Source organism: Amblyraja radiata, chromosome 20 (assembly GCF_010909765.2).
Source record: "Amblyraja radiata isolate CabotCenter1 chromosome 20, sAmbRad1.1.pri, whole genome shotgun sequence".
Taxonomy (NCBI): domain Eukaryota; kingdom Metazoa; phylum Chordata; class Chondrichthyes; order Rajiformes; family Rajidae; genus Amblyraja; species Amblyraja radiata.
This window is the reverse complement of record NC_045975.1, coordinates 36,448,088-36,466,467: the sequence shown is the minus strand read 5'-3', so window position 1 is coordinate 36,466,467 and position 18,380 is coordinate 36,448,088. Positions and strand designations below refer to the sequence as shown.

The following is an 18,380-nucleotide window of genomic DNA, read 5'->3' as shown; positions in this document are numbered from 1 at the left end:
TCCATTGCCATCGGGAAGAAGGTACAGGAGCCTGAAATCTGTAACATTCAGGTTCAAGAACAGCTCCTTCCCCACAGTTCTCAGGCTATTAAACACAACATCAAATAAGCTCTGAACAATAACAGTCTATTATTACTATTGCACTTTATCTGTTATTTATTGTATTCTAGACCAAGGGGGACTCGTTGGGTCCCGTCCCCTCAACGAGTGGTTGCGGGGCGGGGGGGGGGGCGGCCTTTGGTGTCACACACACTAACCCCCCCATGATATTATATTAATATTATTCATTCGCTCTTTTACCCCATCCCCCGCCCTTTCCACTCACGCATAACCCCCAACTGCACATGCGCGGCTAGAGAGGGGTGGGGGTGGAAAGAGAGGGGAGGGGGGTAGAGAGGGAGAGGGAGGGGTAGAGATTGAGAGGTGGAGGTTGCAGCGTCACGGGGTGGGCTGTTTCTCGAACGCTGTACTCCACCACTCACCCATAGGTCCCAATATTCACCACTCCCTAGGGAGGGAGGGGGGGGGGGCAGAGAGGGAGGGGGCCAGAGGGGGAGGGAAGAGCAGAGAGGAAGGGAGGGGCAGAGAGGAACGGGGGGCAGAGGAAGGGGGCAGAGATGGAGGGGGGGCAGAGAGGGAGGATGGGCAGAGAGGGAGTAGGCAGAGAGGAAGGGCCCCTTCTCCTCCTCCCTCGCCTCCCTCCTCTCCCCCCCTCCCCCCCCTCCATCAACCCCATCTCTCCCTCACCCTTGCCCCTCCCCCCTTTCCCCCTCCTCTCTCTCTTTTTCTGGGGTAGAGAGGAAGTGGGAGGGTGTAGAGGCAGCACCTACCCAGGTCATAGAGCTCTTTGCGACGTCATCACTCGGGTGCTCCTCAGGTTATTTCGGGTTCTGTCGGGAAACCCGAGCCCAGGCGCGAGCGTGCTTCGTGTTCAGCGGCTGGGCTGTTGGCGGGGCTGGGCGCTGCGCTGCGGGAGCTGAGGCGCGAGCGTACTTCTTGTTGAGCGGCTGGGCTGTGGACGGGGCTGGGCGCTGCGCTGTGGATGGCCGGGCAAGTACTAGTCGACAGCGAGTCGGGAGGCGACAAAATGACAGTGATTTGGGGAGGTTAACGTGACTCATTAGCTGCTTTAATCCAGAGCCCGGGGGGAGGGGGGGAGCCATTGTAACGTCATCCAGCATTTCACCATTACCAGGGTCGGGTTTTCGAGGAGATTTGATTCAAAGGAAAAGTTCAAGCAAGCATCTCCCACAAGCGATTCCGCCGCTTGGAACTTTGCACGAGGACTTTGTACGGTCCATCAGGTGAATGGAGAAGCCCTTGTGCTGAATGGCAGTCAGGTATGTCAGGGGTGAACCACATCTCTGTGAAACAGAGCACACAGCAGTCTCTCATTTCTTTGAGGTAAATCATTCTAGCTTAATTCATCTAGCTTAATTTCAATGGATTGCATGTTAGTCAATTGTATGCTGGGCAGGGGGGTCTTCAATCCCCGTCATTTTATCCTTACTTGCTGTCCGGCGCGCTTACCGCATAAGTTCTTTGTGCTGCTGTGGCTTTCACTATACCAGTGCTCATCGTTAGTGGTTGAAGAATGCACAAGTAAGGAGGAAAAAGATTTCATGTTCCAATAACCATACTTCAGGGCCCTGTGACCCCAGAAAGATGTTTAGCAGCTGTGACTGCAAACCCTCTCTAATCGTTCAACAATACATTCATATAAACCTCCAAAACCTCTGGTTGATTCCATCCTTTAAATCTGTCGTCTCAAATAATCTTGCATCTTGTACTGTGTCAATCACAGATAAGACCATCTCTGATCACTTTCTTGCACTACTCCTCACCCACATTCTCCCTTCCCCTTACAAACTTTATGTCTTTCCTTGGAACAAAATTTCCAACAGATTATGCAAACTACATTCAAATTTACAACTCACTACAAAACTACTTTAAAAAGTTTAAAATAAATTCCGTCAGATTTTCCATACGGATTCAATAGTTGATAATTATATTCTTTTTTATTCTTGTGCCTAAAGGGTCCAGTTTATCTTTTGAAATTCTTGCAAATTTGAACAATTAGGTGAAACACTCAATCTGAAGGTGTGGCCGTTTTGTGGGCAAAGCAAAGTTTAACATGAAAACAGCAAAATCCAGTCAGATTGCATTCAGTGCACACATTATGCCAAATATTGGGTAAACAGTATGGTAAAATGGCACAATTGAGCCTAAACTCCATGCTGCCACATTTAGTACACAAATTAATACAAATAAATTGCATTGCAGCAACCAAACCCGTGGTAATTCTACTGAGTTACATCAATAATGGTCCTCATGAATTTCATGAAGTTTAGCTTTTCTGGTATAGATTTGAAATTAGGTTTGTGCATTTATGGTTTCTTAGTTGGACAATAAGACTAGGTATCAGCAGGATTTTACAAGTATGTTATCATATATTATTAAAAGATCAAATGTTTGACTTTATAGGTTCCTGTAAGAAAAATATTTTTATGACATGTGTTTTTCAGTACTTACTTTTAATAGATTTGTATTCAGCTGAAAATCCCCATCCAAGGTTTGCTTGTACATGAGCTAATTCTATTACAACAGTCCGTCCAGTTGAGGTAAATGTGATTGGCTTATCTAACGATTCACAATATTTTACAAGGGGTTTAGCTGGAATAGCAGCAGTGTCATGGATGGCCAAGTAGCTCTTTTCACAATTTTGAGTTTTGTCCAGGTTCACCATAGTTAATGTGAGGACTATCTGTAAAATGATTTAATGATAAAAATAAGCTTATGAATGAAAAGTGAAAAAGTTTAAAGCGAACATTTTCCAAGCATTATTTCTTTACATGGAAAATCAGCTCACAATCATAAATTAAAGTTAGTTTATACCAGAGATCATATTTGAAACACCTACTGATAACAAAAATAATATAAAACAACCTTTATTAAATGGTCTAGTGTTAATGCCTCTGACCAACCTTATAATGTACAAAATTTACCTTTTTAAATTCTTGTGTATGCATGTGTATTCATTTATGCACCTACTAACTCCAATTGAATTTTTTGAATATTATATAATGAGTGCATATAATGTGTTATTGGATATCTGAAAAGCACTGCAGACAACTCAAAAGTTCAACAGATATCAGAGGCATATTTACTGTGCCATCTGCCACTGTGCTACTTAGACTTCACACAAGTATCATTACAACTCACAATATTACACATTTACAGGAATGGATAGACACAAAAAGCTGGAGTAACTCAGCGGGACAGGCAGCATCTCTGGAGAGAAGGAAAGGGTGATGTTTTGGGTCGAGACCGCCTCGTCCCGAAACGTTACCCATTCCTTCTCTCCAGAGATGCTGCCTGTCCAGCTGAGTTACTCCAGCTTTTTGTGTCTATCTTCGGTTTAAACCAGCATCTGCAATTCCTTCTTATGTATTTACAGGAAAGGAACTGAAATCACATTCTTAGTGAATCTCCTCTCATCATTTTTTATCCAACACCACCAACATGTCCTCCCTCTATTCCTTTCACCCTCAGGTACTTACCTTGCTTTCCATGAAATGCATCCATACTTTTCACATCAACTATTTTAGTATAGTTCAACATTTTAGCTACTGCTTGGTGAAGAGGTTTCCATCGAAAGCCCAACTGGAGTTTTTGTGACTGTAATGTCTATGGTACCTGATTCTCAACTTCAATTAAACATTTCCATTTGCAGATATGTCTGCCCTGTGAAACGTTTTCACTTTTGCCCTGTCAAAATAGGGTATGAATACTACACCAAGGGCTTTTGAACATGATGAGCACAAGGAGATAATAGCCCCAATACCAGAGCTGATATCTGCCATTGAATTTTCAGAATGTGGACAGATTTGTAGTCACAACTGGGAGGAAGGATTGTGGGTGGATGCGTGACCTTCAGAACTAAGGTACAGGAATAAGGTTAGTTTTACAAATGGTGTCAAAGTATAGGATTGTGGACAATTCTGTGCGAGAGCCAGAAAAAATGAACATGGGTGTATATGGCCAGAAAGAGAAGACACAACACAAGTAGGTTTGTGGCCTCAGCAAGGGACTGAGACTGTGAAGCCAGAGCTGGTGTTTGCCTATATGGTCAAGGTGTGCTGTTGGGAGTGGGAGGGGGTGGGAATGTGGAAGATCTCCAACTAACACTGGGGATCAGCGATACATGTACATTTAAGGCCAGGATTGATAGTTTGATTAAAAGCAGTTTAAATAACTTACCTAATGTGAAAATATGTGAACCTAGTGGCACAGCAGGAGTGTGGGGAAATGGCTGAGAGGCAAGGTGGGAGGAAGTGGGTGCAGGCTCCTCTATATTTGCGTGTTTGTTGGCAGGTACATGTGTGCATTAAGCATTCTTTCATTTAGCAAAATAATAAGTATAATGTGTTTAAATAATGAAAAGCTCATTGCAATATTGTAAAACCTATATAATTAACAAGATTTGAACTTACTGTAACATTAATGCCACATTAATTGTATGCCTTTGTTATATCTTAATTAATTATGAAGGCATATATACCATTGCCAAGAAGCTTAAATATCTTAACTAATGTCAAAACAATGGCTGCAACAAGTATGTTGTGTATTTGTTCATGTGGTGAATGGCCGAAAAGAAGTGTGCTGGAACTCGGGTCACAGCTGAGAAGTTCAACAATACTCAAGAAGCTTAATATGCTGCAGTAAAAAAAGGATCCTTTTGGGTGGTATACCAGCCACTGACTATAGAGCAACACGGTCACAGCATCTTCAAAACGCATGGGTCAACTTACTATTTATCCAAGAGAATTGTGTTGATATAAAATAATTCAGCAGCACCCCAGAATATTTGATATACATTTACTTGAGGATTCCTATATTTAAAACAGATATCAGTCTACCATCTCTTTCCCATAAATGTACAGTATTGTTTTTTTTTACAGAGCATTCATACCTTAAATGCTCTTGGTACTAGCAGCACCCACACACATCTTAACTCTGTCCCGTCGTTCTTCCAAGCTCTAAAATCAACTTCATCCTTTTTGTTTGTCATTGTAGAACCACATTCAACTAGAACGGAAAAATATATTTATTAAACAGCATATTGAAAAATATATATACAATCAAAAAATATATAATTTCTAACTGGATGAGAGTATTACCAAACTGAAAATTGGCACTGAAACCTTGCGCCCTCTGTGAACGTGAAGTGAAAAATTCAACTAATAAAGCTGCTCCAGATGATATTACTGCTGGATTCTCTGCACCACAATTTGGTCCATCAAGGACATGTGACAATGAATTGTCACCATCATAAATTACTACGTGATCAGAATAACAGTTTGTAAACTGTTCTACTTGAAATGTAGTAAACTGCAAGAAAATCTGTAAAAAAAAACATAATCAAATCAGACTGGTTATGATTCAAATATACAATAACAGAACCAGAAAACAATAAGCAGAATAATGTAAGGGCAACCTTTTAAAGAAGAAATGCTAGGATATCTTTATCATTGGAAGATTTGTGTCTTCAAATTGTCTGAAGTTAAAATATAATTGGAAATTCAGGCTTGTTCAATGGTTCTGGCCTTTCAAATAAATGTCTCCTCTCCACTTGTCTGGTTGGGTGCAGCTAAGATAATACAAAAGTTCATATGAAACAAAACAAGCAGACACTTGGTCAGCAGCCCATCAATCTCCAAAAATATCAATTTGCTCCACCACTAATGTACGGTTTATATTAAAAAACTCCAGCACCTCACCACAACCTTTTGGATAGCATCTCCCACAACTAATACTTTTACATTTATTAGCTCCCTAAGACATATTACAACATTAAGTGTTTCATATTTCATGAACACTTGAGGGTATTCTAATGATGAAGGGTAAATAAATCAGATGTTATGGTCCACATAAGTACCAACAATAATGGTAAAAACAGGGAGGAGATCCTGAAATTTGAATTCAGGAAGCTAAATCACTGTTTAACGAGTAGCACCTCTAAAGGCATAATCTCTAGATTACCTCTGTTGCCTTAATCTAGTGAGTAGAGAAATAAGAGGATGTTTCAGATGAATGTATGGCTAGAGAATTGGTACAGGAGGGAGGGTTTTAGATTTCTGGATCACTGGGACCGTATTATGGGAAGATGATTGCCTGTACAAGATAGACAAATTGCACCTAATCTGAAATGCGTTCAATGTCCTTGCTGGGAGATTTGCTGGTGCGTTGGAAAGTGTCTCAATTTATTTAGTTCGGGAATAGGTTACAAAGCATATGACAGTTGGCATGGGCGAGGGCAAGTCAGTCTAGTTGGTAGAACAAACAGGGGCATGAAAAGGGCACATGGATGGAATGCAGGTTAAACTGATTCCATTTTAATGCAAGGAGGCTAACTAGTAAGGCCAATGAACTGAAAGAATCAACCCGCACATGAGACTACAAAGCCAGGGATGAGAAAACAGCTAGATTGGCAACTTAGCATTCCAGTTTATAGAATATTCAAGTGTGATGATGTTGGGGTACATAAGTAAGGAAGAGGCATTGCAATATTGATTAAGGTCTGGAACAATGAGGAAGGGTTGCAATATCATAAGAGAGGACCTGACCAAAGTAGACAAGGAACAGCTACTTGTTGGTGGACTTATATCTGATAAATGGGAGACATTCTTCAGAAGCTAAAACAAAGGAAATTCTGGGCCAATGTATTCCCACAAACATAAAGAGTAAGGATAGCCAGTCCAATTAACTCTGATATCAGATAAAGTAATAAAGGAGGGCCAGATAAAGTAATCAAAGGAATCATATGACAGATATAGAACTCTGAAAACGGGTATAGAAAATGCAGAGAACAGATGGCCAAGAGGGAGGAAAATATATTACCAGCAAACAGGATTAGGGCAAATAAAGTACTTTTCTAGTATTTTATAAGAGTCTACAATCAAGAAAGAAACAGTTATGTTCAAAAAGATTTAACATCCATCTAAGTGAGCATAGTTTTATGAAAGGTGACACATGTTTGATAACGTTGCTAGAGTTCTTTGAGTAGATAACATGTACAGTTGATAGAAAGAAACTTGCAGATGTAGTGGATTTCTGGATAAATACAGAAATCACAGTAGTATCACTAAGAAAACAATCAGAATAAATATTATTTACGATTTATATGAATGATCTGGAGAAGGCAGCAGAAACGTTAATTGGGAGGGCTCCTATTGAGAAATGGAGAAAGATTGCAGATGTGAAATACAGAGGAATCCAGGTAACCCTGCGGAGACACGAGAGACTGCAGATGCTGGTTAACAAAAAATGACACAAAGTGCTGGAATATATTTTTGGGCCAGGCAGCATCTCTGAAGAACATGGATAGGTGACATTTTTCAGTGGTAATCAGGGGTAATGGGGAAAAGACAGGAGAATTGGTTAAGAGGGAAAGATAGATAAGCGATGATTGAATGGCATAGATTTGATGGGCCAAATGGCCTAATTCTGCTTGTATCACTTATGAATCTTGACCAAAAGATATGTACTGGAGGAACTCAGCAGCCCAGGCAACATCTGCGGGGGCAAATGCACAGACGATGTTTGGGTTGGGACCCTTCTTCAGATTGATGGAGCGGAGGGGAGAAAATGGGAGAGAAAACCAAGGGGAAGGAATGGGGCAAGTAACCAAGGAAGGGAGTGAATTGGAGACAAAATGGACAGATGTGGAATCTAATAAGGAAGAAAGATGGGGAGTGAAATGTAGAACCTGGAAGGGGGTGATAGAGATAAAGGAAAATGGGATTCCGCGAAGGGAGATGAGCAGATGGAGGAGGGGAAAGGTGCGTTCAGAGGTGGAGGAGGGAATTGGTTAGTTGATGGGGGGGAGGGTGGGGAGACGTTTACCTGAAATTGAAAAATTCAATGTTCATGCCATTGGGTTGTGGCAAGTGGAGGCTGAGGGCAGAAAGGTTGGTATGGGAATGGGAAATGGAACTGAAACAACTAGAAACTGTGAGTTACAGCAGACCCTGGCGGACAGAGCACGGAGGTTTGGCGAAACAGTTGCCTAGTTTACTTCAAAAGCATCAAATGTAATGGACGAGGCATTTGCTGACAAATGCAGCTCTTACTGATGAAGACAAATGGCATATTGGCCTTAATTGGAATAAGATTGGAGTTTAGAAATGAGGAAGTTTTTTTTTTAACAATTGTATAGGGTACTGGTGAGAATACACCTGCAGTACTGTACGTAATTTTGGGACCCTTATTTTAAGAAAGGTTATACTGACATTTGAGCCAGTCAAAAATAAATGTTCTGTTTATTCCTGGGATGAGAAGAATGTTCAATAATGCACTGCTAAATAAATTAGATCCATATTCTTTGATGCTTGAAAAATGATAGGGTAAATGTTAAGATGCTTTCACCAGTGGTAGGATCTTGATTGCAGAGGCAAGATCAAGAGCAAGAGTGTTTTATTGTCATATGTCCCACATAGAACATTGAATTTCTTATTTGCATACACATTAAAAAAAAACAATAATAGTGCAAAAACACAAAACCAACGCACCCAAGTCTAAGTAGTTCAGATCTTATTGGAGGTTGTACTGATCAGTGGATAGCCCTTTAAAACTGACATTTATGGGAACTTTTTACTGCAGAAGGTGGTGAGTCTTTGGAATTCACTAACCTGGAGAGTTGTGGTGGCTAGATCAGATGCAGTATTTAAGAGGAAGTATATACATTTGCTGACTGGATAGCATGCAACAAAAGCTTTTCACTGTACCTCTGTACATGTGACAATAAACTAAACTGAAACTGAACTGAATGTGGAATTGGCATAGATGAGAAGATGAAGCTTGAGGCAGAAGAGCCATAATTACATTGAATGGCAGGGTAAACTTGAGGGGCCAATTGTCCTGCTCAAGGTTTATTTTGTTTTTAAGTACATTAAGGACAGGAGGGAGACAAATTAAAGTGTAGGGTCCATTTGGAAAACATGGAGCCAGAAGGTATTGGATCGGTCTAAAATAAATACATCTCATTTGTATTTGCTAACAAGGATTTTGAAGATGGAGAATTTGGGGTGAGGGGCGATTAAATTCTCAAATACATTGTTATTAAAAAGGAGGGCAACATGTAATTGCTGACTTCAAGCTAGACACATTCCCAGGGCTAAATAAGATATATCCTAGCTGCTATGAGAGATGAGGGGAGAGATTGCTGGGTGCCTGCGGAGAAGTTTATGTCTCCACTGCCGCATGTAAGGTGTCAGATGACTGGAGACCAGCAAATTAGGTTCCTTTATACAAAAAGGACAACAGTGATAAGTCAGGTAATTGTGGGTCTATTCATCCAATGTTACTGGTAAGGAAGACATTGGAAAAATTCTGAGGAACAGGATTAAGACAGTATATACCTGGAAGGGCAGAGATTAATTAAAGATAATTAATACAGTTTTGTTCTGCGGAAATCTTGTCTGATTAAATTTATGGAAATATTTTCAAAGTGGGAATAAAGTGTATTGATAAAGGCAGAATGGCTGATGTGATCTACATTAAAAGCAAAGTTCCACGTGGATAATTAGCCCAATAAGTTAGAACCTATGAGATCCATGACGTAGCAAATTGGGATCAAAACTGGGTAAGAGGAGGTAAAGGTAATGGTGGAAGCTTCCTAGCCTAGGAGCAGTGATGTTATGTTTGTAAAATATACAGTATTAACTAACTGGATATGAATGTAGGAAGTATAATTAGTAGTATTCCAGATGACAGGTGAAATGGTGGCGTTGAAAGGGAGAATAGTTGTAGGATGCAGGGTATTGGTCAGATGGTAAAACGAGCAGAACGTTGGTACTTGGATTTAATCCTGATAAGTGCAAGATGATACACTGGTAGCACTAAGAGTATGACACACACACATTGAATGACAGAGCCCTATGGAGTACTGAGGAACAAAAAGACTGGAGGGGGATCAAATCCAAGGATCTCTGATTGTGCCAGCAGAGATAGATAAGATGGTGAAAAGGGCATATGGGATACTTGCCCTCATTAGACAAGGCACAGAATGTAAGGAGATTATGGGACAACGTAATAAGACATGGGTTACGTCACAGCTGGAGTGCTGTGTACAATTCTGTTTGCCAAACAATATGAAGAATGTAATTGCCCACGAAGATGCAGATAAGATTAACAAGGATGTTGCCTGTAATGATCATGAAGGGTAAATGGCCTTTTTCTGTGCTGTATAACTCTATGGCTCTGACAATATTAAAAACAAACATCAGGTTGGCTGCTTAACCACTGATGTACAGGTAAATAACACTTTTAGTACTTCTATAAATTAACTCTTCCTTGAAATACTTTCCTTTATTGAATATGGAGATATCTTTAGAAAGTAATTTTATTTTCATCAGGGCAAAGTATATTTGTTTAATTGTCAAAACCAAGAGCATATTCCATTAAATGATTCATTTATTTGTAACTTCATTGGAGGTCATTTTATAATTTTAATTAACTCTTTGACTTGGGACATTACACTTCCTTAATTATTTTAAAGTAGCCCTTTGATGAAACCATTGCCTTTCTGTCATAGGAAGCTTGCAAATATGTTGTTTGGGGCAAATGACTATAATCAAGTAATTAAGGGTGTGTAATAGTACACCATAACATTATTACAAAATGAAAGGAGGCTATTCAGTCCATTGAAAAAGTACTGGTTCTATGGAAAAGCTGTCCAATTGGTTGTATTCCCTGTCCTATCCCCAATGCCCTGCAAATACTCTTCTTTCAGATAATTATCTAGTTCCTTTTTGGTTGCATAACTGAATTTGATTCTGCTACTATCGGTACTGTAATTCTGATCCTAACTAGCTACTGAATGAAAGTACTTACATCATGATTCTTTTGCCAGTCATCTTCAATCTATGTCACATCAGCCACTGTGAACCCTTTTATCTCTATCTGCCCCTCCTACAATCCTCATAATTTTAAACACCTCTGTTTAACATCTTTGCAATCAGCCTTGTTTCAAGGAAAGCAACCACAACATTTAGTCTATCAGTGTAACTTGTTCCTTATCCCCAAAATCTCTTCTGCACTCTCCCAAAGTGTTTACATTTTTCCTAATATGTCATAACCAGAACTGAACACAATACTTCAAATGTGGCAAATCGGTGTTTTATAAAAATCCATTATGACTTCCTTGCAGGGCTTTTGTCAAATAGAATTCCCAGTTTATGCAAAAATATTACAATCAACACACAGTTTTTATAATCAATCCATGTGTGGCCGCTTATCAAAGATGGCATTCTGAATGTCCAAATACAATAATTAACTGGTTTGCCCTGATCTATTCAGCTAATTAAACTTCAAAACACCGATACAGAATTGTCAGGTATAATTTTATTTTCATAAATCCATGTTGTTTTTTCAAAATTATTTTAAATGTTGTTATAATTACATTTAATAGGAAGGAATATTGCCAGACTATTGATGTCAGGCTAATTTGTCAATGTTTTCTCTCTGCTTTTTTTCCATAAATGGTGGAGTTATACATGGTTCCTTTCCATCTGAAGGAACCACATTGGAATTTATGAGATTTTGGAAGAATTCACTGCAGCATAATATTGAACAGTAAGCTAAAGGTCAATGAGAGGAAACATATTTACATTTTTATTCAGAGATATTATAAAATGAAAAGGTAATTAAGATAAATGAATACAAATTTCCATAAGGGGAGTAATACATTTTTTGTAAGAAAAGAACAAGAGTTGATGATGATTTTGATGTAATTTGCCACCATTACATCTTGAAAGTGGCTGCAAGAATATGGCATGCATAATTAACTATGGAATATCAGATTTTTTTGTCAGTGAGTCTCTTCAGATACAGATATTACTAAAGTCTTCAGCATAATATTCAAAGATCAACTCAATGTGATTATTAAATCAACCTATTTTTACAACTTCATAGGCCTTAAATAAGTTACATTTATAGAATGTATTACCCTGAAATGAATATTTCAGAATCTCATAGATTTTTTTGAGCTTTGTGATATTTCACCTTGTATGTTCATGTTGATTTAGCCATCTTGAAATCATTTTTAAAAGTTTAAAAAGTTAGTTGATTGGTTGTGTGTCTATGTTCCATTTATGTTCTGTGAAGATACCTCAATAAAATTGACTGGTTGGCATTGCTGTTGTTAGATGCGTAATAGATGAGAGTAACTTTGCCAAAACACCACAAAGATATCTTGTGGGAAGGTTATTTGAAGTTATCATGAGTGTTCTCACTTTACTATTGACTGAAATATCTGAATACATATATTTAAAATTCTGTCCCAGTTCTGCTCTCTATGTTATACAAGGTTTATTATATATTAAAGATTAACACGGATGAATTCGGAACAGAATGTCTATATCTATCAGGAAAGGTTAAACCTGTTTTCTTTCTTCTTGGCAACTTAATGCCCCCCTTCACCCCTACTCTTTTAAAGGACTTACCTGTAAGTGACCCTTCCCGTACACTGTGCTTTCACCATCTTAATTACAGCGCCAACCTTCCTGTACATCGTGGTGTGTGTCTGTATCACATTGGCTTTGCACCATGTGAATTTCACTCAGACAGCGCTCCCCCCCCGCTTGCCCTGTCCCTCGCCTGCATAACGGGCTGGTGAAGGAAGCGATGTGTGTGTGTGTTTCACTCTGACAGTCGCCGTTCCAATTGCCGTTTTTTCAGGCAACTTCCAGCGACTTGACTGTCAGACTTGGCACGGAATAGCCATACTTAATGGTATTTTTCTGTATTGGTGCACTATGCAATAATGATGCACATTGTTACCATGTTGTTAATATTTCAACAAATTTTTGTATCGATTATTGATTGATTATTCAGATTTCCATTTGATGTTACATCTCCTAATATATAGCAAGGACAATCCTTTTCCTAGACCCACACTAACATCAGAATAACACTAATATCATTTGAAATAATGTTCTGAATTATTAATTAAATATTCTATATGACTATATTTTTCCCCGAATTTGTTCATTCACGGAAGCTATCTGTTTATGAATGTTCCACAGCAACATACATAGTGAAGATCAATCTTTATTCCATAGGCAAACAGGAACATTCAAACAGCCAGCCATTCTCATCTAGCTCTGCTGGCTTGTGAGAGAGAGAGAGCAAGCGAGCTGGCTGACCTTGCTCGTGTAAAGCTGTGTAGTACCGTAATACCATGTAAAGGGTGGCATGCACATATATGTAGTGGAGGTTATAAATGGCATAAATTAATAATGGTTAATCTACACTACCTGACTTTGCAATGCAGGAGATATACTTTTCATGAGGTTCTGAAATATTCATTTGCAAAATGTCATCCTAACATATCGTGTTCTTAACTTTCACAATTTTTCCTTCAAAGCTCAAACTAATCTTTAAACAAATCTAATGCCAATTGTTTAAAAATGTTCTAAAATAAGCTTTTGGGTTTTTTGAATCAAGAGTTGACTGTCAAAAGGTTAGGATTGAGTTCCAACCAATACCAGAAAAAAATGAAAGTCATCACACTATTATTGGTTAAAACAAAAACCAATAAGAGCTTTAATTTGATACTGGCCAATGGGATAGAAAACCAGATTTTCAATGTTTTTAATGATATAATTTGATGATGTTGTACATGATGTCAAATATGCTATTGTATGCCAAAGTATTATTAATAGATTAAGAGAATATGTGAACTATGGCATATGGATTTCAATATAAGGAAAAAATACATTGTTCCTTTATTTAAGAAGGGAAATAGAGAGAATCCAGGGAATTTTAAGTTGGCGAACCTCACTTCAGTGGTGGGGAATCTATTGGAGATGATTCTTTGGGATACAAAGGCAGGGGACTGCATCCCAGCAAGCTCACCAGCCCCCCCCCCCCCCCCCCCCTTGGGAACAAAGCGCTAACAACCATAGATAATAAATGGTCATGCAATCATATTCAGCGTAGACATTGTGGGCTGAAGGGCCTGTTCTTGCTCCATGTTCTATAAAGCATCTACTTTCAAGTGATATCTGGAACTCACTGCCAAAGGATGTGGTGGAATTAGATACAGTACATTCACTATGTTTAACAGTCATTTGGACAGACACTTAAATAGGCTGGGCATGGAAGGATATGGACTTTGTGTGGGTAAATGAGTTTATTGTAGGGGGTAAAAAGATTGTGGTGGATGTGGCAGGCTCAAGGACCCATTACCGTGCTGTACAATTCTATAACTCTATAAGGGTGGCACGGTAGACTTGCTGCCTTGCAGCACCAGAGACCCAGGTACGATCCTGACTACGGGTGCTGTCTGCATGGAGTTTGTATGTTCTCCCTGTCACCTGCATGTTTTTTTTCTGGCAGCACCGGTTTCCTCCCACACTCCAGAGATATACAAGTTTGTAGGTTAATTGGCTTGGTATAATTGTCAATTGTCCCTTGTGTATGTAGGATAGTGTTAGTGTGCGGGGTTTGCTGGTCGGCATGAGCCGAAGGGCCTGTTTTCACGCTGTATCTCAAAACTAAACTAAGCTTAGAAATAATAAAATTGATGGTGAACAATCAGATATGCAGTAATTGAAAAATACTTTGTCCAAGTACAAAGATAATTAAATATCATATTGGAGATAATCATTATGGTTTATGGTAAAGTTTATAAACAAGATGGTAAAAAAACATGCTGTGAATGTACTAAGCCTTGGCAAGACCATGCTGGTAATACTGTGATCAATTTAGAAACTTCCAATTTATGAGGGATATATTGGCCTTGGATTGAATTCTTGATAAAAATGACATCAAGCAGAAATTTCACAAACCATGTGAGAATTTGTTGAGCTGAAGGGTGAGTTGATTGAAGTTTTCAAGATACTGACAACTGAAGGTAGATAAATAGAAACAATTTCCGATCAAAAATCTAATACCAGGGTAGATCATCTAATCATTAGAGCCAGTGCTTACAGGAGTCAACCTAGGAATAATTTCAATGCACATAAGTTAGAAGAAGTTTGAAACTCTCCTCCATCAACAACTGACTAATTTAAAACCGGAGCCAATGATGATAAGTAAAATTGGACTTTAGTTTTAGATTTTTGTATTTGACGTGTATTTTTACATTTTGTGGGATTAATTAGCATTCAGACATCATTAATTATTACTTCTGATAATGTTTAATGATGGATGAAAATCATAATATAGTCTTTCTCAGTTCAGACTCCACTATTTACTAGAAATAAAGTCGAATTTTAAGATCTCAGTGACATTCCACATGGACCTAATCATTTCTGTCACCAGTGGTTGACAATATATTGTTGTGGAATTACTTACTTGATTGCTGTAATCTGGTGTTCTAATTAGCCATTTGCAATTAAGATTATTTGGATATAATTGTGGAAATCCGGGAGAATTGAGTAGTCCATTATCCTCCATTAACAGTCCTCCACACTTATCTATAAAATTAAATTAAATATTATGAGGTTGAAAATAATTTATCACAGATGCACTGCACCATTGTGACTACATCAATTATTTTAAGTTAGAATTCTTGGTAGCCATGTTAACATAATAGTTATATTACTGGATTAGTAATCAAGGGACTGGACAGATGATCTACAAGTGTGAATTCAAATCCAAATGTGGCTGCAGAAGCAATTATACTTAGTCAGAAATCAACATTCTGGGAACTTTAATGTACGGTATATAAATAATAAGCCAGGACCAACACTTGTTCATTAAAGTGGAGTAGTCTGTGCAAGAGCAGCACTAACTTTAACTAAGAATAAGACATCAACCTGATAGAGGTGAAAGAAAGGATAGCATTTCTGCTAAGCATCAGAAGTACCATGTTACAGAGCTATGTAATAGCAAATTGGACTGAAGCTCTATTGATTATCGTGTGAACAATTAAACAACTAAGTTACAAACAGTTCATGATTAGAGTTCAGTGTGCAATTCTACTTGGAACTCCTCAGATAATGAAATGGCTTGTTTCTGCATATAGATAGATAGATAGATATAATTTATTTGCCACACAACCAGGGTTGGTGGAAATTTGGGTTGTCAGCAGCAGTACAATAATAAAGAACACACAATAAAACTGTAACACAAACATCCACCACAGCATTCATCACTGTGGTGGAAGGCACAAAAATTTGGCCAGTCTTCCTCCATTTCCCCCCCGTGTACAGGACCAGAGTCCAGTCAGTCCAGGATCGGCTCTTCCTCACCGGAGACCGCGGCTTTAGATTATTGTAGGCCGCAGGCCGGCGGTCGAGATTTAAAGTCCCCGCCGCAGCCAGAAGCACCGTAGACTGCAGGGCCGGCGGTCGAAGCTCCCCTCCAGGGGTGATGGTAAGTCCATGCCGCACCCGCGGTAGAAGTTGGCCGCGGGACGGCAGTGATGGCTTCTTCTTCCCCCGGGTCCCCAACGTGAGATCCCGGGCTGTAGACGCCGCACCAGCTGGAGCTCTGCAGACCTCGGCTTCAGGTTGCGACTTCAGGCTGCCGGCTGCCCCGGGCCAGCGAAACGGAGCGCCCCCCTCCAGCGAGCCCCAGCGAGGGCTCACCCGCACCACGCCGAGAGTCCGCGCTGCGCCCGCTGCTGAAGCCCCGGGCGTGTCTCCGGGAAAGGCCGCGTCGATCCTTGATGTTAGGCCACGGGGGAGGCGACCTGGAAAAAGTCGCCTCTCCATGGAGGAGGCGACCGAAGCGGTTTCCCCCTCACCCCCCACACCACCCCCCACACAAAACACACGAAGAAACACAAAATACACACTTTAAAACATACTAAAAAACAGGAAATAGGAAAACATGGACAATACACCTTGGTTTAATAAATGGGCATGTGGCAATTGCATCACACATTGTCATATGTTGACAATGCCAATGAAAGTGTTTAATCATCTCGGTGTGACATTCACCTACCATCAATTCCCTCATGCTCACCACTGATCAGAAACTTAATTGGACCAGTGAAATAAAATCTACAGCCGCAAGGGCAGAAAACAATTGTACTCTGTGAAAAGTGATTCATTTTTTTAATTTGAAAAATGGCATGCCATTTATATTACATATTTTCTTGAATTCGGGTCTGGTGTCACTGCCCTTGTCAGTATTTCTGGCCCGTGCATTATTACCCTGAAGGTAAAGATGAATCACTTTCTTAAACAGCTGCTGTACTTTTATAAGTGTACTCCAGTGTCAATGAAGGACTGATTTATTTCCATGTCAGCATGATGTGCGACTTGGAGAGGAACCTGCATAGGGGCCGCGGAGCGTTTTTGAAAGTGGGGGGGCTGACCGATCACTGATCACCGGCCTCGTGTATGTGTGTGTGCATGAGTGTGTGTGCATGAGTGTGTGTGTGTGTGTGTGTGTGTGTGTGGGGGGGGGGGGCAGATGCCCTGTCCTATCCTCACCCAGCATCCCGTGTGCGTATTCGCAGCCAACAAGTGTGTATCCAGATTCCAGCCTTCGCCACCCCGCGGCCACAGGGGTCGCCAAACGTTTCACCTGGCCGACAAGGAGGTCTGGTGCCGGCACAGTGTCTGGAGCTGTGGGCAGGTGTCTGGCGTCGAGAGTGTGGCCGGCATTGTGGATCCCAGTCTGGGATAGAGGGGAGAGGCGGTCGGGAGCTTTCGGGGGAGGTTGAGGATCGCTCCCGATCTGTAGGGCAGGTATCTGGGTGATAGGGTGTGTTGGCGACCGGGGCTCCGGCTCTGGGACACGGGTGGGCAGGATGCTCCGTATCTGAAGGACAGCGGTCTGGGACAATGTCCGGGGTAGCGATAACGGCGAAGCAGCGAGTGACTGTGAACGGGTCTCCCAATCGTCAACGTGAAGCAATCATGTACAATAATTATTTAAACACCAAACAGTGGCCTCGCAAGCCTGCGGGCAATCGATTGATCACTAATGATTGCATCGATATCTTACTTGTTGCCAATTTATAAGGCAGCTCCTCAAGCGGGAATATGTCACACCTCCCAAACCATGAGTTATTCTTGCTTTTCTCAATCGTTCTTGGATTGTCGGCGATGCAAAAGAAAAACAAACGTTTGAGTGAGTGAATTGCTGCTTCGCAGGGGCGGAAATCGCTTTTAAAACATGGGGTCACAATGAGCCCTGACATCTAGGACAGGGGTCGGCAACCTACTGACCACGAGCCGGATTCGGCCCGTAACCCGAAATCATCTGGCCATCAGGTGCATTTTTTTCCCAATTGGTTTTTGCAACCTGGGAACTGCAGCCAGTCCCAGGGCACGCCGGCGACCTGGGCGCTACAGCCAGAACTGGGGCAAGCGAGCCGACCTGGGCGCCAGAGCTAGTCCCGGAGCTGGCGAGCCGAC

At 40.6% G+C, this 18,380-nt stretch overlaps 1 protein-coding gene across 1 annotated transcript in view; it reads right to left on the bottom strand.

The window, feature by feature from the left end:
- Positions 1–873: 873 nt before the first annotated feature.
- Positions 874–18,380, bottom strand: part of LOC116984413 (low choriolytic enzyme-like) — a 109,861-nt gene continuing 92,354 nt past the window's right edge. The window contains exons 7-8 of the mRNA XM_033038566.1: positions 5,165–5,339; positions 874–1,057 (exon numbers count right to left, since the gene is read on the bottom strand). Of these exons, the coding sequence (XP_032894457.1) occupies positions 874–1,057; positions 5,165–5,339 (359 nt within the window). The remainder of the gene's footprint in view (positions 1,058–5,164; positions 5,340–18,380) is intronic.